The 25,198-nt window shown below is 32.9% G+C and overlaps 1 protein-coding gene across 1 annotated transcript in view; it reads right to left on the bottom strand.

Moving 5' to 3' along the window:
- The window catches only part of Syt4 (Synaptotagmin 4), a 43,990-nt gene that overhangs the window by 17,528 nt on the left and 1,264 nt on the right, over positions 1-25,198 (bottom strand). The window contains exons 2-4 of the mRNA XM_076404622.1: positions 7,611-7,861; positions 7,441-7,548; positions 191-315 (exon numbers count right to left, since the gene is read on the bottom strand). Of these exons, the coding sequence (XP_076260737.1) occupies positions 191-315; positions 7,441-7,548; positions 7,611-7,861 (484 nt within the window). The remainder of the gene's footprint in view (positions 1-190; positions 316-7,440; positions 7,549-7,610; positions 7,862-25,198) is intronic.

Here is a 25,198-nt window from a genome sequence, read left to right as displayed (position 1 = left end):
CGGATATCGTTAATTTTCGAAGCCATGAAAATGTCATCAATCGCGTACTAAAAACAAATCAATAATTGATGACTAAACCAACGGAGGCAGGTTCTTAAATACTGTAACGGTCATGAATATAACAGATACGATTCATGGTAATTCAAAGTATCAGATCAATAGATCCGGACATGTAATGTTTAAGGTATACCTGAGTTTAAACACGAGCTGACCCAAATACGATGCGCTTTGTTGGAGATTCCTCTCGTTGGCCTCTTGTTCCTCTTTCGTTGGAGTGTGCCTTTCGTTTTCTGCAATGCACGTATCTCTGGCAGCCTAAAATTATTAAATAGTATTAATACTTTATCAAACAAAATGATTAATTTAAATTATTTTAATTAATTGCATCGCCCTCAAATTACTCTAAATACCGAAATAATAACCCAAATATAAAATCGATTATTTTATAAAGTCAAAATTTTCGGTTTTTCCTAATAGATAGTTTTAAAGTATCTCTAATCTCTAATCTATATAACTCTGATAATAATTATTCAAAGAAACATATTTGAAGGCAACAATCCATGCAACATTCTGGATATAACAGTAGAATCATTCGGTTACTCTATTTACTCTATTTGTAGTCCAATAATAGGACTTCCAAAAGAAAAACCATACAGTCAGAGTTTGTTGGTTTTTTTCTCTGGAAATTTCGATGTTAAAGATGTAATCGCTCTGATATTATTGGAAAAATTGACGAAACTGTAAAATATTGAGGTAGACCGACATATTTAACTTTGTAATACTTCTACGGAACTACAGATTGAGATTGACGTTGACCTTTGGGTTGATCCCGCAGTATTCCAAACACTCTTCACTAAATCTTGCCACAGTTGAGAGTCGGTCGCAACTGTTCTGGACCATGTTAGTCTCCTTTTTCAGATCGCCCTGTGATTTTAGCGTATGTCTTTCGCTACTTTTTGATGTATTTTTGATCCGAAAGGTCAATTCAATCGACACACGTGTTAAAATCATTATAATCTGAGATCCGCATTTGTTCTTTAATTGACGAATCACTTCAAATCTAGCCTGACCTTGTTGAGAAAGTCCTCAAATTTAGAGATGTTAAGCGTAACAGGTATATTTTAATCTTGATTATAATACACTCTTTCACACGTATCATCTTAGGGAAGCAAAAGCTCCTGTAACTTGGAGAATTCAGTTACTTAGGCGGTCGATGCTGATCCCAAATATCAAAGTTGGCCAAAATAAACGTTCTTCCATCAGCTGATATAGCGCGAAAATCTTATTTACACAAGCTCTATTAGACCTTCATAAACACCTTCCCGACAACTGATAGGAGACTGGACCATTCTTATAACGTTTACTATCGCTTTTTTTTCAGTATCGATACAATATTGCTTTCTTCTATGCTAACGGTACTTATTCCGAAAATCAAATTTTTATGAGCAGCACCGTTGAAATAACATTTGCCTACCGGCCTTGATCATTTCTGCCGTAAGTTGCTCGACAACAAACGGTCTTACCAAACTTTAAAGATTTTCTTGTCATTCGTAATTTGTCCATTGTTGGTTCATCATTAGAAAATAAAGTTTCTGGAATGTCAATTGCTGGCGGAGTAGCTAAAACCTATAATTCTATTAAGAATTCACTCCATTGTTCGAGATGCATCATGTGACTTTAGGATGGCTTCGTCTGCTTTTTCTTAAGTTTTGAGTTCTCAATGATAGATTTATGATGCTATTCAATCTCCTAAATTCGCATCAATTCAATAGCAAGTTAAAAGAAAACTAAATCGAACTTTTCAGAAACCAATTTTTACAGACTATGAAAACTTTACCATGGAAGCTCGAACCTGGCCATGGCCTGGCATTAATTCTACTAAACTGATTGAGACAGGCTATTAAAAAGTATGTCAGAGTTGCTCAATAAGAAAGACGTAATTTGCACCACGAGAGCTCTAGATTTACCCTAACATATAACAATGACCTTGCCTCGTCCAAGTTCCAAATTCTACAGTGACGAAATTGGGGTCTTAGAAGTAAAATATTAAAATGACACAGTTTTTATCGATTAATTGCAATATGAATGTTGACATAAATTGATCAACATGAATTTTAGCGCTCATGCTGTAACATAAAATTTATCACGAGCTGCTTTTATGTCTATTCCGTTCCAGTTAACCCGTTTCAAATCCATTAATTATTATCATCAATAACAATAATTATTTTAGATAGTTTCAATTCTTGATAGGTCACACGTTTCTGATAATATCTCATTTCTGATTATTATCTTCACACATTCAGGAGTTTCCTTCAATTTTGTTGGATCTGTATTATATTAGGTGTATATAATCTGATATTATTTCAACTCAAAAGACTTGAAAGCCGAAAATTAATATAATGTTTTCCATCATTTTTGATATATTTCATTTTGTTCAATTGACATCGACAGGCATGTACTGCAACAGTTTCCACAAAGCGCACAGGAGGAATTTATAGCCATGAATATTTCGCCATTTTATCTCCTTTTAGATTTTTTCTATAACATGAAAACATATGAGGTTTAAATTGAGTTGAGGAGTCAACTACTAAACTACTCAAGAGTTTTTTGGCATCGAGATTTCATCCAATAAGTTTTTCACTTTTTGTTTTCAAATTTTTTCTTTAGATATATTTTAAAACCTTGATACCAAAACCAACAATTGGAATATGACGAAGCAGTAACATTATAAGTTTCTAAAAATGTTTGATGAGCTTAGGCAACAGATTTCTTCAAGTTAAATAAAAATAATGCATAATGATAATGAAATTTTAAGCATTCCATGATTAGCATTTATATTCATGGAATAACTCATTAATACTAAATGGAAAACTATTATTTTATGTAGGGAAATATCAAAATTATCAATTGATATAGTTAGGTTAGATTATTCAAATATTGTTCACATTAATATTAACATTTTCACCCTTAGATATTGCTGATCAAAATGCAAAAACTTAATATCTTTAGTGTCTTTATGTCTATTTCAGTTTCAGTCTATAACAGTTTTAAAATATACAAATAGTCGACCTCTATTCAGTGTTAAATCGAATTATTATACATGTAAATTAATTTACAATAACATTCTTAAGCGTAGAGTGTCATTAGATATACGCAGACCATCAACATTAGCTGCAGAGACAACTATACGGGGGTCCAAGCTCATGTCGTATATCTTGTAGAATCAGAAAAGATTACTGTGTAGTTTACTACAAAATATTAAGATCAAATAAGACTATAATTGTGAATCATTCCGGGCTAGAATTAATGCGCTAGAATCGAGCCTAGACATGATGAAATAGTTTTGGAGCAAGTTTAATTATTTTTAATTTTATGAGAAGACATTATATAAATTAATTCCAACATTTACTTGATGAATATTTTTCTTAAGTGTGGTTAATCTTCAGCAAATGCAAATTTATCTTAGACACGTCTAAATTGGAAATTCAAAATCATATGCAAAACAAAAAAATATTCAATAGCACATTTTAACCGTGAAATTTCAAAACCAATTCATTGATTTATTGAAATTACGTTTTACTTCCATAGAAGCTAAAAAGAACCTTTTTCCGCAATAAATATATATCCCCGTCATTTGCTGAAAATATCCCTAAAATAAAACTCTATGATGGAGGGGAAAACACCAGGGTGACGTCAACCCTTAGTTTAAATCCATTCTTAAATGAGACTTTATTGCTATGAGACCCAGACGCCGTGAACAAAAGAGCATCGGCGATAACGTTCGATTTCTCGATGCCCATGACTGAGGGAAAATTATATTATGGCTCTCGTAGCGAATAAACAAGAGAAAAACGCCGCAGGACAACGAAAAGGAGACAACGATAATTAAGTTCGACGAAGTTTTTAGCGCCCCGGCCCTCCTTCGACCTTTCGCCAAGAGATTTTCCAAAGGCCACGAGACGGAGGTGAGAGATCTTGTCGGAATTTTAAAATGCAACTTTACGTTGAAATATTCGATCAATCTGAAAATGAAAATGTTATTTAAATCAAATTATTCCACCGTGAAAAGATTGAATTTACCTTGAAACAGCCAACCATTTGTCGATTTGTCGTTTCCTTCGTAATAGTGACATCGTTAAGTAGATAACATAGATTGTGTTATTGACTGAAATAAATAATATTCAGAAGGGATGACTTATTACGAATGCTCGAAGATTGGTAACATGCAATCCCAAGGTGTAAAACACCAACACGACTATGTCTCCATCTCTCTTTTCTCTTCATTCAATTCCTTTACTGTTTTCGCAACTACATTGACCTTAACATTGAAATAAACAAGTATCAAACTCAATCAATGCTTTCAATGCTCCTTCAATTTCGCTAAAACACGTAGTACTGAGTGTTCAAATGAAACAAACAAAACAAATACAATAAATGGACATTCCTAACGAATCAACAAAGCTCAGCATTATCTAGGTGCATAGATACCCTTGTACTGAGGTGAAGCACGTAGTTTACAAGTACCTAAACCTACTAAAACCAGAACGCCTCAGGATAGCATGAGATCCTGAAATACTTTTGACTAAGGTCGGAACCCCATCTTCCAATTAGTCCCTGGACTATTTATTATGTAGTTTCAAGAGTCTTCAAGAACATTCATAATCACAATGGCATGTTCCGTAACAGCTCCACTTAGAGTTACCAGTGTTTTCTGTTCCCGTGCAATTTCCTTCCAACAACAATAGTAATGAATGAGTAAACCAAAAGCAACGACAAAAATGCGATTAAATTACACATTTACATTACAAATTACAATAGAAGAGTGTATGGGAGATTTTACTTTTTATACATTTGACTTCATTTTTATCTCATGATACTGAAGAAAGTCATTTTATATAAAATAAATTATAAGATTAATTAAAAACTGTTATTAACCTCAAAATATCGATATATCAATTTTTGTTTTAATATATCAACATATTTGGAAGATATATTATAGAAATATTATTTTTAACGGTTGAAAAATGTCTCTAATTTATAAAATACATCGTATTTTTGAAATATTTTCGAGATAAACATCGATATCGAGAAAAATAGCAATATCTCAAAGTTGATCAAAATGAAGAAAGAAAAAGTACGTTCAATCCGGCTTCGAAAATCTAAAGCTGAAGAACGGGAATGTCAGTGAATTAAAATGCAATCCAAATACAAAAAAAAACTAGCAGAATAATTTAATTGCAACATTAATTGTTAACCATTTCCAGCATATGAAATTGAAAAATTATTTCCAAGTAATTGAAAAATCAGCGAATGACAATTTCCTGAAAAAAAACTGGTAAATTATGATAAACAATACTGTAATAAATATACATAGCAATTTGTTTCTAAAAGAGCAATTTTCCATATCTACCGATGCCAATTGAACAATTTTATTAAGGTATTGTTGCACAAAAGGCCAGCAATAACATACTCAAACTCTTGCGTGACAATATTCGGTCACACGTTGCAAAACTGTGAAGTGTACATTGTACTGTTTGTACTTCTGAATACCACATTTTCATATCGATGCAGCATGGATTTGTGCATAAAGCACGGTCTCGAAATGCTGAAAAATTATTGAATCGCTTCCAAACCAACATCGCTCTTTCGACACGATATCCTCATGTTGGCAAAAGGATGGAAATATTTTTATGAATATATATTGTAGCAACTTTCTCAATAAATGTCCTTTTTTAGTGAAACATTTATCAGAATTCATGCAAGCACCTAATATTATTGAAATAATCACTTTAATAAGTGAAATAAATACTTTTACTTACATCCAATATATTTTGTACAATGACGATCTCCATTAACTTCATCTGTTATAAACTAATAAGAAATTATAAAACAATATGCCATTCTTGTACCACCTAGTTAGCTTTACCATATTTTCTTCTCTCTTATTAATTATTATCATTTAGATTTTTTACGATTCCCTAAATATCAATCTATAATTCATGTATTGGTTAGATCATGTGATATTCATTTTGTTATTTCAATTACACCGTCTTTTATATTATCATTAATAAAACTGAGCGTTTAACTTATTAACTGAGAATCAGCTTGAATCAGACCAAATTATATTTTGTTTTCCATATAATAGAAATCCATTATACTTAGAAACCACGCGGAATATTTAAAAATTAAATACATTAGTATCAGTTAATCTAACAAAATATATCACAACTCATTATTTGTTATTATATATGTTATGTAATACGGCCCAGACTATCCGACCATATGTTTTTTTTTTACTACTTGAAAGCTGAAGGTGTGAGATGGATTGGTCTGTTTTTACCCTCAGTGTCGCTTTGTATAGCTGTTCAACCTGTCGCCTCTTCTTTTAGCAAAATAAAACATTTCTATTAGTAATGTAATACATTTTTTATTTAATACTCTTTCACATTTTATAACCAGAGCAATTGCAGCTACGAAAATTCGAGCAGTTACTTGAAACGTTTCTTGATGTAGTTAAATAGAATTTAGGAAAAAGTATCGTAGCTGAAGCCGTAAGGTCACAAAAGATGTATTGAAGGTTCTCAATAACCACTAGTCATAAATTATTCCACCTAAGAAACATTCAACCTTTAAAAAATATCCCTAATCCGTGGATTCCCGGTACATGCATCATAATTCAAGGTATAAGGCCACTAAAGGTAAACTGAAGTTGCTGTGAATTAACATAGTCTACTGGAATGTACACAAAAGCTGTCAGTTCAGAGTGAATAGACACTAAAGACAGATTACAATAGCTCATTTTCTTAGCCGTAGACTATTAAAATCTGGAGTCACCGAAATTTGAAAGACCATTCCGTAGAAGGGTACAATGGATATTTGGGTAGAAACAGTGACATTTCAAAAATAAGGCAAAACTGACGGACGAAAACACAATCGATATTCAAAAACAATTTTTATAACAACTCTAGACTGTCAGGATGGAACACCGACCACGTACATTCCTGCGTCCGTTTCTTTAGGATGGAGGTTTATGTGATACGACCGAGACTGCCATCTATTTATAATTTCCAACTAAAATAATAGTTTTTTTTTGTTCAAGAGTCTTTCATAAATATAACTTATTTACATGAAAAAATAAAAATTCTTAAATTATAGGATATATTTATGTACGTTATGTTTTAAAAGTACCATAATATAAGTACCTATCATAAATATTAAAGTTATAAGTTGCTTTTTGAAGGATAGATTACCAGAGTGGAGGTTACCGATACCAACTATGGTGATAATGAATAAAAGGTGTTTTATTTAAGAGATATAGCCCTTTATGTCTAGACTGTTTTCGATCAAAGCCATTTATTACGAGTATTAGATCCTTTTCATCATCATTCTATAGTTATAATAAATCAACCAGCAAAGCTTGATTAAATTTCGATCACCTACTTGAATATCCTTCTTTTGTTGTTCCACTGGACTACTACTGGACACCACCCCGCTTTCCAATGGCCCTACAATGCTTCCGGTAGGACTGGGAGTATGTGGTACCGAGATCTGAAACAATAAATAGAGAGTTTAATGTTAAGGAACTATCGTTAAAACTATAGATGACGTACTCCTGGCGGTGTTTTGGACACTCCGGTGGGACTGGGACTTTTCTTTAGGTAGTGAGTGCCTGTTCCAGATCCAGCTGGGGATTTGACCGCCGTCGGTCTCCTGTGGGTGTGGAAGGCAAGCGGTTGTTCAGGTCCATGTCGTTTAATGCGAAGTCTACGACGACGCTGGTAGCAGTAATAAGTTGCAGCCAGTACCAAGACTGCAAATAGGGTTCCGCCGACACAAAGTCCGACGATTGTTGGGTAATTCACTGAAAACAAATTAAATAGAATTCATATTTAAATATAAATGGTATCCCAATATTTAGAAAATATTTGAATTTGACTTAGGTTGTGTGTTCGTGTGTGATATTTTTAAAATAAAGAAAATTTGGCAGCTACGTTTTACAATTACAAACAAAATATTCAGAGAATATTGATGTCTCCGCCCTCAACTGTGAAAAATGTTTTAGACGAAAAAATTGGATCAGTATATAATACCATATCCACTTCGCAATTTTAATTAATCCAAGAACTAGGCCTAATTATCATGCGCAGTAAAGAAAGTTTGATGAATTAATTATTGAGCATCAATAAATCAATGGAAACGTTTGGCCCAACATTATCCTAGGTGATGAAGACGGTTTTTAACTTGGCTTCATTAAGCGTCGAAATGTTTCTCCTTAAGCTTAACAAACATATAATAAACAAAGTAATGATAAGGAAGAAAATACCAATAATATTGAAATTCAACTCGTTTGAATTGCATGCTAACAATATGCCATAAAACTCTTATGTTTATACGACTTTAATATTCTATTTATAGATTCCTGAAGAAATTTCAAACATTTACAATTCTGTAAAGATTACAATATACACCAAAATCACCACAAGATATATTCATTCCCAAGAAAAAAGAATATATATGTGGAAATTTCACTACGAGATAAACATAATGAAACCTTAAATTAAGAATATCACCTTTATTTGGTGGCACAAAATCTATAAATGGAGTCACCAGGCAATTCATCCGTCAATGATAGGGACAGAAATTATATAAATAGGTATGAATTTATATGATGTATTTTGTATATATTTTATTACTATTTTGAGGTGAAATATTTGTAAACAGGGTTTAAATTATTTGAGACACAATGGTATAGCAATAAGTAGTATGAAAAAATAAAAGCTGACAAGTGCAAGATGATTGGGATGGAAGTGCCACAGAGCTTATAAGAGGATATTATGCTAGTATCTTTTCAAATTATAAACTAGAAAATAAACTTGCTAACAAGCACATTTGAGACATAACATATCTTGGAAAAAATGAAAGGAGAAAGATCTTGAAACCGCAATAATATATCTGCTGGCTAGTAGAAGCTCTGTACTATGTAGAGTATCAATAAATGCAATTCCCTTCAATGAAAAACAAGAAAAACAACTCATACTTTTATGACACGTTTTTTTAATTACTATTTGCAAGATAAGAATCATTGTTAAATATTATTTCAGATTTCATAACAAGTTTCATGCAAGTAAAATATAAATATTTTAATTTTCCTTGTTTTTTCTGAGGTTTTTATATAATTAAACACATATTTATCATTCAAAATCTTCTTTATAGTAATAATTAAATTACAAGGAAAAATAGGGTCATATTCTCGAAACCAAAACCTATGTTGTTCATAATCCCCCCAATTTTTCATACGTTCACTCAAATTTTTTGACCGGATCCTAGAATTATGTTCTGTTCATCGCCAAGCGCTGAAAGTCATACGGCGAACACTGGTACTAACAAGATGCATACGCACTACGACTTTGAACCAATTTTGAAACCTGTTCGGCACGAATGTTCGCCGAATTCAGTTTCTGTGCTCATGCGCATATTCAATTTTCTGACGGAATTCGCCCCGAATGCTCAGGTCTGTACCCACCATAAGATCCGACAAATATACTTTCTTGGATTCTTCCATAACGAGATCGCTTCTATTGTTCACTGGTGATTCATACGATGTTCTTAAAGCATTTTTGCACTACCTGGACAAATTGATAAAGGAACTAGTCTGTACGTGGAACCGGCTTCGACACAGTTGGTACCTCGAGATATTTATACTGTGTTTTTCTACATTTATACAATCATTCATCGAGCAAAAGTAGCTGTCATCTACATTGAAAATATAAAATTTCACCAAGTAACCACTTGTACAAGTTTGTTCTACATACGTTACAAAACAATTTCTATACCAATGATTGTCAATTTTTAATACAACAAAACCAAATTACTGTAAATACAGATCTTTAAGTGCATTTGTCGTGATTTTTCCACATTTACCGAGCATATAACATCTACAAACGTAACAAAAACACTTTGAATCGACTTTCCAACGTTGTTCCTGCATATTTTCACATTCCGAAACACAAACACAACACTAAAACACATTCTAAATTATCTTTAATGCAACATCATCAGCTGACTGTCACTATAAGAATACAGTGCTGCCACCATACGCGAACTTGAAAACTAGAACTAATCTATACACACAATCTTTTTAATTAAGAATCGAATTGTTAAGGTCCAAAAGCTGAGCCGAATTTGTAAACTTGTGTAATTTATTTTCCTACAAAATATTTTTGAGTTTTTATAAAATCACAATTCCTAAATATTTTAAACCAACATTAATTTTAAAAAACTCAGTTTATACAAGATGATTTGCAAAGGCACCTTTTTTTAATAAATTATAAAAGTAACATTTCCTTCCAGTTCTAACAAACATAGAAATCTTTATAAACCTTTGTTAGTGGATACTTTTAAAATAATTAAAAGCTTTTTTTGCTTTGGTCAAAAAAATTTTGTTTTCTCCAATATCGTAGGTTGGGTTTGGTTAAAAGATAATCCTCAGTTTGAAAAGTCTGCGAACTAAATAATTTATATCAACGTCTAGACATATATTTCTGCCTTCTCAATATTTTTATCTTGATCCTCAATTCATTCCTTTATGTAGCTTTCCAATATATAGCCCTACAACGTTCGAATAATATTGATAAAATGTTATAAATTCAAAGAAACAGAGGTATTAAACAGTATAAATTCGACACTAAAAGGTATTATGAATATTAACATGACTTATATTCCCGTAAATATTTTAGGTTTCCCAGTAACGCTAATACCATACCACCCCTCACCATTGAGACAGATTTAAAACCATAGAACGTAATGTAAGCAGAATATTTAATTACTTTTTGAAACCTCCCTACATCCTCTATACATATTTATTTGCGAAACCTTTATTTTTATTTTTATCGTAATTAATTTAAGGATTATTAAATATTGCTAAATGTTATTCTAAACCTGTTAAACCTGTTAATTTAGTAGTTCTATTTTACTTGAAATTATCTCTTGTTCAAGAAATTATTGCTGTTATTTATAAATCAATTTGTTGAAATTTCTAAATCAAAGGCAAGTTATCAGCAATAGTTTTATTTTATCGTTAACCAAAAATATACCTCCCATTGCGTCTGCTGTATTTTAATAATTTTTTAACTTTCAAATAAAATTTAATGTAGTTAGTATGAAAGATAACAATATAATATATAAAGTGACATGTCATTTAATTCTACTGAGGGTATTCCACAAACTTCATATAACTGTCTTCTAATCCATTTAACATAAATTTAAAATGTTCACTAAATATCTTGTGATTAGTTGACCAGTGAAAATTAAAAAAAAGTTGCTTTCCTAAATTTTTCAATTTTTTGAACTCTTCGTACACCACGATTTTTTTTCTTTACTTTTGTTTATAACCTTTTCCTTATATACTTTAACAAAAGCATAACCAAATAAAACACTGCACTAAGAGAATATATGTTAGAACGATATTGAATAAATAGAAAACAACAAACAATAGAAAAATTATGGGAGATCTAGGAGAAATAAAAAGTATGCCATTGAAGATATTTGAAACCTTTGTGAATGACATTACTTATTTTGTAATATTATTTCTTGACTATTTAATATCAAGATTTTTTTAAATTAGATCGAATATCCAAAGAGAACGAGTGAATATGTTAGTCAAGCTAACATCTAAGGTTACCTCACTTCTTACATAACACCAATGTTTTAAGGGAATAAGAAATTTTAGTTAACCACACCTTTGTAATTAAGAACTGTTAACTTTAACATTATTAAACTCATTATACTAATACAAGTTTCACCTACAGCCCATATATTCGGGTGTTCCGCAGGGCAGTGTTCTCGACCCATTGTTATACCTTATGTACACAGCTGACCTACCGACCTCACGGAACACTACTGTTGCAACATATGCTAACGATACAGCGGTTTTATCATCACACGAGGGTCCACTATCAGCCACAAAACTTTCCAACTTCATCTTAACAAAGTCGAATTGTGGTTGGAAACGTGGCATCAAAGCAAATGAGACAAAATCTACCCATATGACATTCACCCTTTGCAGAAGAACATGTATCTCAGTAAAATTGAAGTATCATGAACTTCCGCAAGCAGACAGCGTTAAATATCTCGGAATGCATTTTGATCGATGTCTGACTTGGAAAAAACATATAGTGACAAAACGCAAACAGCTTGGGCTTAAACTAAACCAAATGTATTGGCTAATAGGGCGCAAATCTAAATTATCATTAGATAACAAGGTTTTGCTGTATAAGTCAATACTTAGGCCCATGTGCACCTATGGTATTGAACTGTGGGGTACTACTAGCAAATCTAACATAAATATCCTCCAGAGGTTCTAGAATAAAGTGTTGCGAGTCATCGTCGATGCCCCATATTACGTGTCCAACAAACTGATTCAACGCGATATCCCCATAGAACCCATAACGAGTGTGATTCGAAGTGCTAGTACGAAGTACTCTGAAAGACTATTAGTGCATCCTAATGCACTCGCCAAACAGTTAAATGTGCGCGATGACAGTGCGCTACCATACGAACTGGTTAATAGACACTTAAAGTGAAATTAGAGAATAAGAATAAGTTAGAATAGTCTTTAGAATAAGTTAGAATAGACTTTAAAATAAGTTAGAATAGTATCTAGAATAAGATTTAGATTATAAATTGTACAGCAGATCACTTACTAAAGTGATCCTCTACATGTTAGGATGGTTATATTATATAACAGAAATCAAACAATAATACTTATTGCCCACGGGCAGATTGTTGACGTTCCAAGAGATTAACAAAAAAATTATACTAATTATTTCAATCTAAGAGATGAGGATTTATTTATTGCCAAAAGTTTTTAAAAAATAATTAACATGAATAATATGAATTTAATGAAAATGAGGTAAAACCATAAAATGACGGTAAAATGTTTTGAAGGAGGTTGTTACTGAAAAATAGACAAAATTACGCTGGAATCATCAAATGATATCGAATAACTTACGGTTTGCCGATATCATTAATATAATTACGGTACCATCTATGGTATACGGTATCAACTTCGTGATCAGCGTTAATAAAGGACTTTTAAAATTTTATAAGAGTAACACTCAGAATTTGCCGATAAATAAAAAAACCAAAAGAAAATAAATAGTATTAAGTAAAATAAATATTCTTGGTGAACGGCAACAATTTCGGGAAAATAGACTTGTGAATTATTAATTTGGCTGCGTGGTAAAAGGTCGATATACAGTATGCCACGTGTAGTCCATCAATACTTTTGTCTCTTTTTAGGTGTTATTTCAACAGACTTTATACGCTCTACCCACTATCTAGATCTTTCGATTTAGAAAATGTTCATTCAATTTTTAAATCATATGTAATGAGTACCATTTTATTCCGTTTTACAAAATTTATAACATCTGAAGAAGATTTTAAAGTTATCCATTACAGTTTAACCTAAGGATAATATATGAAGATGTTGAACCAGGATTGTCATCAAAATAAGTACCGCTTTCCGATTATCATTGCATTACATGCATGTAAAACACGAAAAACATCATGGGTCTTCTATGACAATTTCAACGATTCAGCATACGAAATTATTTTTCAAACATAATGTAAGGTAATCTTTTTATATTATGGGTATGTAATTATGTTGACTAATTCATGTAAATCATATATTCAAGTGCATATTCGCGTTAATCAAAGAATAATCATTCAGCAAGCAAAGTTTTATAGATCATCATCGCCATCATCATCAATCTATAGCCGGCACTGAGGAAGAAAACCTCTCTACAGTTAACTAATGGCCGGAATCGTTTTGACCTCGGACCATGTGTTAGTCTTCAATTTATCATATCGTTTTCTATTTTTTTTTTTCGCCACAGTATACGGGAATTTCGTTCACCCTTTATTCGACACATATATGTCCTGGTCTCTGGATTTTTTCCTCAAATGTGCAGTGATTGTCACATCTTAAACTGATAGCTTAATTTCTAGAACGACATCGAAGAGAAACACGTAAAATTTGCCTTAAGCATCGCATTTGAAAGGTTCAACCTTACAGCTATAATAGTATCGGAGCCTTAAATATGGATTAGTAAGATAAGTATTCGAAAGACGGAGATGGATTTTAGTCTTGATTGTAACAGTTTATTTCTTCGACACTGACCATCTTAGTAAAGCAAAAGTTTCTGCAACTTGCAGGTTCGACTTATTACTTCAACAGTAACAGTTCAATTGAAAAGGCCCCGGCCTACCATAGTAAAACACAATTTTTTGGCAAAATTATTTATTCAACATAATTCCCTTCAAGGATTTGTCCGTTGCTTCAAAATAGGCCTCAGTTTCGGCGATCACCACTCCATTGAACTCTTCTCTAAAAAAAGAATAGAAATAGTCGCTGGGGGCAAGATCTGGAGAATACGGTGGATGAGGAAGCAATTCGAAGGCCAATTTATGTATTTTGCCATCGTTTTCATTGACTTGTGACACGGTGCATTGTCTTGGTGAAGCAGCACTTCCTTTTTTTTTAAATGCTGCCGTTTTTCGGAGATTTCGTCCTTCACATGGTCCAATAACGCTATCAAAAAAAATTATTCCATGCGCATCCCAAAATACAGACGCCATAAACTTACCAGCCGACTGTTGCGTTTTCCCACGCTTTGGAGCGGGTTCATCGTGTGCAGTTCACTTGGATGACTGTCGATTGGAGGCCATGTTTGATCCATTGTCACATATCGACGCAAAAACTCGGGTTTATTACGCTTGATCATCTTAAAAACTGCCCCAAATCGTCAACTCGTCGTTGTTTTTATTCAAAAGTGAGTTCGCGCGGCACCCACTTTGCACAGAGCCTTCTCATATCCCAATATTTGTGAATTATTTGATGTACACGTTCATTTGCTATCTTTAGCGTGTCTGCTATTTCACTCAATTTCAATTTACATGTTATTCAAAATCATTTTGTGGATTTTTTAATGTTTTCGTCGGTAACAACCTCTTTTGGGCGTCCACTACGTTCACCGTCTTCGGTGCTCATTTCACCACGTCTAAACTTAGCATACTAATCCTTGATGGTTTATTTTCCTGGGGCATTTCCCGGAAAAGCCAAGCTTTTGCTTCAACTGTATTTTTACCCTTCAAAAAGCAATATTTTATCAATACGCGAAATTCCTTTTTATCCATTTTTTTCACAATAACAAAAGTTGCTTCACTCAAAATACAATAATTCGCAAAGTAATGATCCGACAGCTGTCAAATTTATACACGCATCTTTTGAGGGTTAGGGCTACTTAAAAAACATATGGATTTAATTCTAGCAGCGCTATCTATTTGTCAGGCCGGGAACTTTTCCAAGCACTTGAAGTCCTTCGCTTGCTTTGACTCATTTTGTTTGATTTGATGACTTTGATTTCATTTTCGTTATTATTAAATTATAACAGGCGACCCGTCAGTTGTCAGATCAGTCTTTAGTCAGTTTTCTTCATTCATTCTTAAACCATGCTTCCGTAACCCAAACTATATCATGAATAATGATTAAAGTCAAACTTGTAATCAATATCAAACTTATAATAACATATTGATCGCCATGTCAAAAGTGTAAGTTCTATAGATAGATATAACTACTAGAAATATTCTTAATTTGTTAAGTATTTTAGCTTATCTGATACAGAGAAAGAGAAGGACTGTTTCTAAATAGATAATAGATAGATAATAGAAATGTATTGATGACGGTTAAATCAGAGGAAATACACTAACAGAACACATCCACCTGAAAAATAGATAGATGAGCTTATCATCTGATAAAATCAATCAACTTTTATATTAAGTGTGTAGCTATAATCCCTTGTAATTGGCAAAAAAAACATATTGTCTAGGAAACGTTGAGACACTTCAACGGCTCTAAAATTTTATTCTGAAAATCAATTTTTCAGTGCGATGAAAATACAGAAACCACCAAATTCCTCGAGTAGAATCAGTGGACATCGGCACACATCTCAAAATTATGTTAAAAAAATTCTAAGAAGATTAGACTCAAAATTATACAACTTCTCTGGTTAGACGGAAGCTAACCTAATCTAAGAACAAAGATATTGATTCACCTGTCAATAATATTATAATTTCTATATACATACGTGGTTGTACTGACTGGTAGGACTGATAATCCAATACTGTCACACCAAAGTTTTTCGATTAATTACCAATGCTAATCGGTACGTAAAAGACGAAGAACTTTGCGATAACTTCGAAATAAAATAGATTCCCGAAATATACAAGATTTCGCATAAAATATGAAATAAAGTTAATTACAACTAAAAAGTAACAATACAATACCACTATTGGTCATCGTATAGGAAATTGTGTAAAGTCTATAAATGTTTCTATAGCGCTAAAACATGCAGTGGTTATATTTCCATCATTCTCTGTTATATCAAGAATGAGCAGTGGCTTTATTTGATTCAATTTTAATATCATCAATCTACTCAATACAAGAGATGGAGGTGAAACTAAACCAAGAGAATAGTTTTGGTGCGAGGTGAATAACATAATTTTTGATAAAAAGTTAGAGGCATAGATAATGTCTTTTGAGGCTCATCACTTAATTAATATTTCTTGTTGGCATGGCTAAAAGAGGTCATAAGATATCAACACCATGATTTTTATTTCTTACAATATTTTGTTCATATTTTATTATGCTTTTGTACGAGTTCTTGAACAATGTGATAAAATAAACTAAACCATTACATACAACAATGCTTGTTGTAGTTCGGCGATTACGTATAAGGTAATACAAAAAATAAGGTGAGTTACGACCTGTACGAAATAATCGAATTTTTTTCATATTAGACGACGGTTCACAGGTAAAAGCTCAAGGCTTTCGCCTAACCTTTTCTCGGATGGTATTTGTCATAGCGCCGCGACGCCACATATAGACGGCGTCAAGTAGACGCCGACGCTAGTTTCATTACAGACCTTTCGTGACTCTGCTTTCTCCCCTATTTGCTACTTCGCTGAAAACCATTTAAAAGGCTAATATATACGTAACATGAGTTTTTCCACTGAACTGTTATGTAGAACATTGCAATGGTTGCAGTATTTTCCTCTGTTTTCCACGAATAACTAGATTGTTTGTAGTAAAATGTAAAACTATTTAAAAGTAGTTAAGTCAATACAAAATGTTAATAAACAAAATATTATTATTCTGCATAACAAAACACACTAAATTAAACTGATATCGTCATCCATAATTTTAGCTGTTTGAAAATGAGAACTGACAGAAGCCAAGTTCGAAGCAACAGTTCGTACTTTAATTGTTTCACATTTATGCAATGACTTTTAATCTTATTGAGTTAATGCGTGTTTACGAAAAATGTAGTTTTATAATTTATTCTTATATATTTCAAATCAAATCATTCATATATGTGATGTTTTATTTAACGACCTTTTGCCACTTGGAGTTCTTCTTGGAGAACTTTAATTCCGTCACTCTAGAACTTTTGACAATTTTGAGCAAAGAACTGAACCAAGTAATGACTAAAGATATGTGTAACTGAGTTGTCGTTATTGAACACAATACCATTCCTATGGATTGAACAATTCTGATCGGTTTAATTGTTATTCGCTTGCTTCAATTGTTTTAGCCGTTGATAGTTGAAAGTCCACTTAATGATTTGGCTAGATTCGAGTAACTCTTAATGAACAATTCCTTTCGAAATCCACCAAACACTTGGAAATGGGCTTTCCAAACGATTGTGAAGCTTCTCTAGGATTCGACCACGATTTTTTTAGCACATTGTTATCGTACGTTTACCATCGTTTCTAGTCATTTGTTTTCAGTAATAAAAACTCGGTACATTAAAATGTTCACTGTTAATTAATATGGAATATAAGTGTAGAATTTTTTATGTGCAATATTATATACAATGGATGAACAAAATAATATGAACACCTGATATAAACTCAATATTAATATTATTAAGGTGTCGAACCACCATCTGGTTTTTTAAAACTACTGAGATTTTTCGCAGAATAATATCTGAATAGTTATTGTCCAGTAGAATGTTGTCCCATTCTTGTACCAAAACATCCGCCAATTGCTTCGATAGTGTTAAAGATAGAAATCTATTTTTCACTTTCTATTCTAAAACTCCCCATAACTGTTAAATTATATTGAGATCTGGCGATTGTGTTGGACGAGGAAGATTTTTTGAACAGTGAACATTTTTGGTTGTATGTATGGGTGCAGTATCATATTAGAATATGGCAGAACTTGGCTGTAATATGTTAATCATGGTAAGAACTTCATTATTCTGAGCAGTGATGCGCGAATGAGAGGAAGCAAGCAGTCCAGATCGTAGGCTTCATTTGGGATTCTCCGAACATAAACCCCGCCGTTTGTAGAAAACAGTGTAAACGATGATTCATCAACTATACCACATTATTCCAGTCATCAAGTGTCCATATTTCATGTTCGTTGTACCACTTTTCTCGCAGCTTATCGTTGGAAGCGCAATCTCAACCTTTCCATAAATGATAGCCTTATGGAGCTCCCGCCATAATTTTTTGTCGACGTAGTATTACTCAAGTGAGTCTTGAGCTATCCTGTCACTTTTACTGCGGTAGTTTAACGTTCTTTCTTTCTGTTATTTTTACTTCACCGATGATGTTTTAGTACATATTGTATATGTTATTATTACCGTAGATACTATCGCTTATGCGACATGTTTCTCTTTTTTGAAGTAAAATAGTAAAATGCGGTGAAAATGACCTTCCGAAATGTTCATTTTTAAATAGCCATAAATTTTGAGAAGAACAATGAACGAATGCCGTCTAGAATGATCTATGGACTTTTGAACGCATTATAGTATGGCCTCATTGAGCAAATATGACTGAGTGCAACTTTACACCTTAAAGTTTAACCGATCCAAAATTTTGTATTTTATAAAAATAAAATACAAATTGTAATTATTATTTTACAAATATAGGTACAAAATTATTAAAAAAAAAACATAATTTCTTTCTGAATACCAAAGCTATAGTCCTTTCAATATACTTCCTCAAAATACTGGGTTCACACCACTCCGTAGCCTCTTATTTTATTCATTATCTTATTCACAAATCCAAGCCTTATACCTAAACAGAAAAATACATAGAATAGTTGTAATCATTTTAAAATCCACATTCGAAAAAATTAATCAATAGTTAGCAAGTGCGGCACCCATTATATACACAACTTTTTGATTACCAAAATCACTCCTGAGATTATCATCATTATCATTTGGTTTTATGAATAAACATTCAACAATTGACCAGATTCATAGAATCACAGATGTCGTTGAAAATGTCTACAAAGGTTAAACAGATCTGCTCATCTATATAGCTCAGATTAGCTGAGAATATTCTTAGATGTATCCCAGGCCTTCGGCAAATGCTTCAGAAAATGTTACCTAAAGGCACTGAACTCTTGAACTCTTATATCCCAAGCTCAACATTTAGAATCAATCAAGAGAAAGCCTACACTAGCCAAGTAAATAATGCAGGTGTATTGTGGCCGACTATTTACCTACTTTACATATATGATATAACACAAATGGAAAAATCACGATTGTTTGTTGCGAAGAAGCAAACAGAAAACTAAAACAGGTGAGTGACAATATAAATAACTGGACTCAGACATGAAGAATAAATGTTAACTAAATCAGATCGGTGCATATTGTGTTTACATGTAATATAACTAAACGTATAACAATAATAATGAATGATATTATCCCCCTATATATCAACAGCGCTAACTATCTTGGAATCGCAATGCAATATTCCGTTAGAAGAATAACATTAAAAAGAAAAGAAAAGAACTAGATTTTAAATATAAGAAAATGTACTGGTTAATTGAAAAAAAAAGTTATAGTTATAAGGGTATTCCGTGAAACCCAATATAAATAAAATATAAATTTTCGGAACATCCTAAGAGATGCCGTAAGTGCACCTAGATACTATAGGCATGATATTCAGAAGAATATTTACATCGAGAGATTCTCATACTAACTTCATTTTGAGCATTCTCATGTTAATTCCAAAGTATTGCAACTCTTGGATAATACTCGAGTAGGTCATGTGCAGTGAAGAATAGAAAAAAACAGCAATATTAATTAATACATGAAAATTATTATTATAGGGACTAAGTAAGTATTATAAGGATATAGATACGTGAATCTAGTAAGTTTAAATATCAGAAATATGCACTTAAATTGGTAGAACATATATAAAAAGAAGGAACAGCCAAGAAAGGCGATTTTCGCTGCTGAAAATAAATTTAATTTTGATGGTCTATTATTTAGTTTGAAGTTTTATTGCATTATTTAATCGTATTCATAACATTAGGAAAAAATAGAACTACAATATATTAGTGCAATGTATCAAGGGCTATCATCTATAAAAAGGTGGATTCAAGATATCAGCATCCATAAGATTATAAATAATGTTTTGTGGAATCCAAAATATTGTCCGTTAAAGAAATTGTTAATTACTAGAATTAGTAGAATTAATTCTACTCACTTCTAGAATTAAATCACTACTAGAAGACTAGAAGACAGACTAGAACTATTCTAGAATAATTCACTACTAGAATTAAATCCATATGTTTTTTAGTTAGCCCTAACCCTCGAACGATGTGTGTATATATTTGACAACTGTCGGATCATTAGTTTGTGAATTATAGCATTTTGAGTGAAGCAATTTTTGTTATTGTGGAATAATGGATAAAAAGAAATTTCGCATGTTGATAAAATATTGCTATTTGAAGGGAAAAAATACAGTTGAAGCAAAAACTTGGCTTTTTCGGGCACTGCCTCAGGAAAATCAACCATCAATGATTAGTATGCTAAGTTTAAACGTGGTGAAATGAGCACCGAAGACGGTGAACCTAGTGGACGCCCAATAGAAGTTGTTACCGACGAAAACATTAAAAAATCCACAAAATGATTTTGAATGACCGTAAATTGAAATTGAGTGAAATAGTAGACACTCAAAGATAGCAAATGAACGTGTACATCAAATCATTCACAAATATAGGGGTATGAGAAGGCTCTGTGCAAAGTGGATGCCGCGCGAACTCACTTTTGACGAAAAACAACGACCAGTTGACGATTTGAGGCAGTTTTTGAAGATGATCAAGCGTAATAAACCCAAGTTTTTGCATCGATATGTGACAATGGATTAACTGACTCCATCAATTCACTCCGAAGTCCGGGTGGACTGCAAACGATAAACCCGCTCCAAACCGTGGGATGGAATCTCCAAAGGATGCGCATGGAATCATTTTCATTGACTACCTTGAAAAAGGAAGGAGCATTAACAGCGACTATTATTTAGCGTTATTAGACCGTTTGAAGGATAAAATCACCGAAAAATCGCCGCATTTGAAGAAAAAGAAAGTGCTGCTTCACCAAGACAATGCACCGTATCACAAGTCAGTGGAAACGATGGCAAAATCTATCCATCCACCGTATTCTCCAGATCGGGCCCCCAGCGACTATTTCCTGTTCTAAGATCTCAAAAGAATACTCGCTGGGAAGAAATGTTCATCGAATGAAGAGGCGATCGCCGAAACTAAGGCCTATTTTGAAGCAATGCACAAATCGTACTACAAAAATGCATAACCAAAAAGTCTTGTGAATGATGAGAATAGCTAGCTATAGTTATTTAGGAGTTATTTAGATCGAATGAGACTATTACTGTAAATATCTATCGATGTCAATTGAACAAATTGAACATGTCGCTAAAGTTATGACAGATACAGTGTTGCAACTCGAATAGGAAGTTCTACTGCACATAGCACAGTGACCAGACGTAGCACCTTCTCATTATCATTTGTCCAGATCGATGCAGCATGGCTACGCTTACACTGGATTTCGGAATATTTAAAGAGTACGAAAATCAATAGATTATTGCATCGCTGCCAAATCAACATCGTTCTTTAAAGACAGTATCACCATAAAGATGAGAAAAAATTGTAGAAAATGTTATTATGGAAATATTATTTAGAGTAAAAAACTATCATATTGCATGCAAGTGTCTAATAGTGGGCTTTGTTCATCGGTTTAATATATTGTTCTGAGAGCAGCCGTGTCTGAGACACAGCAGGTATTGATAGAGTGTATATAGATACCGAAGCAGGAAATAATCCGAAATAGATTAAATCAAAAATTACATCGCGCCAATCGGGATGGGTCGAAACGATCCTAACACTATCGCACGTAATATCGTTTTAATAGATGAGATCTCGCGTTCGCGATCCATATCAAGCGATGATTTACGCCCTGGGTTATATTTCACATATTCATAATGTAGCAGCTGCGGAAAATGGATCAATTTCCTGGAAATAGATACAGATTCGGTCGCGGTAAGAACAGGAATTAAACGGCAGTAAAAGCAGGCAAACTAAGGCAACGAAATGATCGGAATAATAATTAATGTTTAATAAAATAAATGTTTCATTTTATGCGAATTTTAAACCCCATTGCAAATAAATTATGTTATTCTAATACATGGCTGTTTTGGGTAATATTCGGCGCACAGATTTATCATCGTCGAAAGCTAAAGATCACAGAGAATTAAATCTGACGAATGCTGATAGATGTAAAAAATATAGATTAAAAGTTTAGAAAAATTACCATATTGTATTCATCTAGCATATTGTATAATTAGTCAGAAATCTTGGCTGGTTAATTATGAACCCATTTATATACCTATTCATTAAGGGGAAATTCCTAATTGGGACAATAAGCAATAAAGCCCCCCAAGACTGTCTACCACGCCTTAAGCCTTCGAAACTCCGAAAAGCGGAATAGCCACGTTTTCCATTGAAATGGAATTTTTTGTGAGCTGATGATTTTCCTTGCTAGTACCTCATAATAATCATACGGGTGTGTGAAGACCGTGGTTGGAGGGTGCGACTCTGCAAATGGAAATCATCGCTTTTTGGGAGGGGGGTACAAACCAGTTTGTTGGGCACTAACGTCACTATCAGGGATTTGACGTAGGTTGGGCCAGGTTCCCAATATATTTGGAAATCTCTGACAAAGCATTGGGCGCTCAATGATTGCCTTAGAATCCTCTTATGCACTACATGAAGTTGCTCCATCTCTTTCAGACCGATGGATTCGAACCAGGTGTTTGATCCGTATAATGACACAATGGAATGTGCTTCCTGTCTATTTTGAATACGCAGCGAATCGTAAATTCGAGTGGTTGTTGGTCCAACCTACTGAAGGAAGAACAACAAAAGGCACTGTGCTAGTCTGGTCTAATTGGTATCACTTAAACTTAACAATGAGCAACACGCTCCAAACACGTTGATGTGGTGAAGGGACCACCACAGTCAGACCAACATGGACAAGTTACCAACCTAATTACATCAAGGTCATATAAAAGTCGCAATCAACAATACGAGCGTTCAAGTAACCACACTACGAAGAAACTTACAAGTACTCGGGCATCAGAGTCTACAAGCCCCAAGAAAAGGGTAACGAAGTGACAGAGTCTGTGAACATACTCTCGAAACAATAGACTATCATCTAGAATCATAGGTTATATGCTCATCTATCCAATAATAATTAGAGCTCTTTGAATCCACCAATTCTGCACCATTTTATGTACAGATGCTATGTCTATTCTATCATCATTAGATTAGTATATTAGTAATAATCTTAGGTAAAGTTTATCAACATCTAACTTTATCTTTGCTGGTTTATTTCGCAATGAAGAAAGGAATATCCTTCCATTTTATCAATGCAATCTTTATTCCTTTCCCAAACTTCAACAGATGGTAAATATGGATGTTGCAAAAGTTCGAGGTAACTCAGGAATAAAATTATTTATTTCTCAAAAACAGCAGCTTGGTAGGCTTCTCAATTTACTTCTGAGTTGAAATAGGAGATCACTTTCAGAGTCTAAATAAGTCATAATAATGAAACGACATATAAATTGATCCATGATTAAACCATTTTGAAATTGTATTCAAATGTGTTAATTGAGTACTATAAAATATAATTGCACAACCATAATTTCATAAAATAGTTTTCAAGTAAAATAAAAAGTTTTTTTAAGCCCTACATCTTTCATAAGTGACGCAGTGGGTAGAAAATAGTGAGACAATAAGGCTCTCTCTGTTCTATTTTTAGTTTATTCAATTAACCATAATTAGCTTACTTATCAAGAAAATAAAAGAATCTTTCCACACTTACTCGAAGCACTGCTTCACAAAATTTAGTGGAATTCGGGCAAAACTATAGCAATTTCAGCTATAAGATCATCAAAGTTGGATTGAAGGTCCTAGTCCGTGGATTTCAAGCAAAAATGCGACATGTATTTTAGAGTATAAGGTCACCACCAAAAGCATATTACAGTTGTTTAGTTGTGGACTATTGGAATTTGGAAACACCAAACCATTCTACACCATGGAAACTGGGTAAATAGGTTCAATTTAAAAGATCAACAAACCAGTGGACGAAGGTACAGTCGATCCACACAAATAATTTTACTATAGTTGCAAGCTGTCCAGACAGGACAATAACCAAGTACATCCCTTTGGTCGTGACTCATACGGTTCTGGTTATTTAGAAAAAAAGGATGTATAGCTATGAGATGAAATAAGTGAAGTGTTAGAATTAATTTTGTTTATTTTCAGATAGGATAGGATAATGTTTTAAAAAATTGAACATACTTTGAACAAAAACACAAGAAACCTTACGTTTAAGTCAAAGTATTGTTCATTGTTAACCAGTAAATAAGTAAAACCACTATTGATGACAAAATATCATATCATTTTAGTAGCGTACATATACCATAACGGAAAAATACTTCATTTTTAAAATTATACATGTCAACCCAATTTTTGGTATATTCTTATTATATAACTAATATGTTAATCAATCAAACTCAAATAGCAATCTAGAGCAATCATCTAAAAGAGCAATATCCAGCAAATACAATGTGTGGGGTAGTATTTCTATTTAAGCGTTCCCATGTAGATTTTCAGATATTTTTCAACATGTGACTTGTCATATTCAATCGGTTGCTTTTATGATGTTATAACGACCCCTGTTAACAACAATTGCAATTTATAGCAATCTCCCATAATCGACTTCAAATTTTCCGCGCTTAATATCTCTCAAAATTGTGGTAACAA

This window comes from Rhynchophorus ferrugineus, unplaced genomic scaffold, assembly GCF_030347505.1.
Source record: "Rhynchophorus ferrugineus isolate W39M unplaced genomic scaffold, kcgeb_rfMv2 rfM4, whole genome shotgun sequence".
In the NCBI taxonomy this organism is placed as follows: domain Eukaryota; kingdom Metazoa; phylum Arthropoda; class Insecta; order Coleoptera; family Curculionidae; genus Rhynchophorus; species Rhynchophorus ferrugineus.
This window is presented reverse-complemented; position numbering and strand designations above follow the sequence as displayed.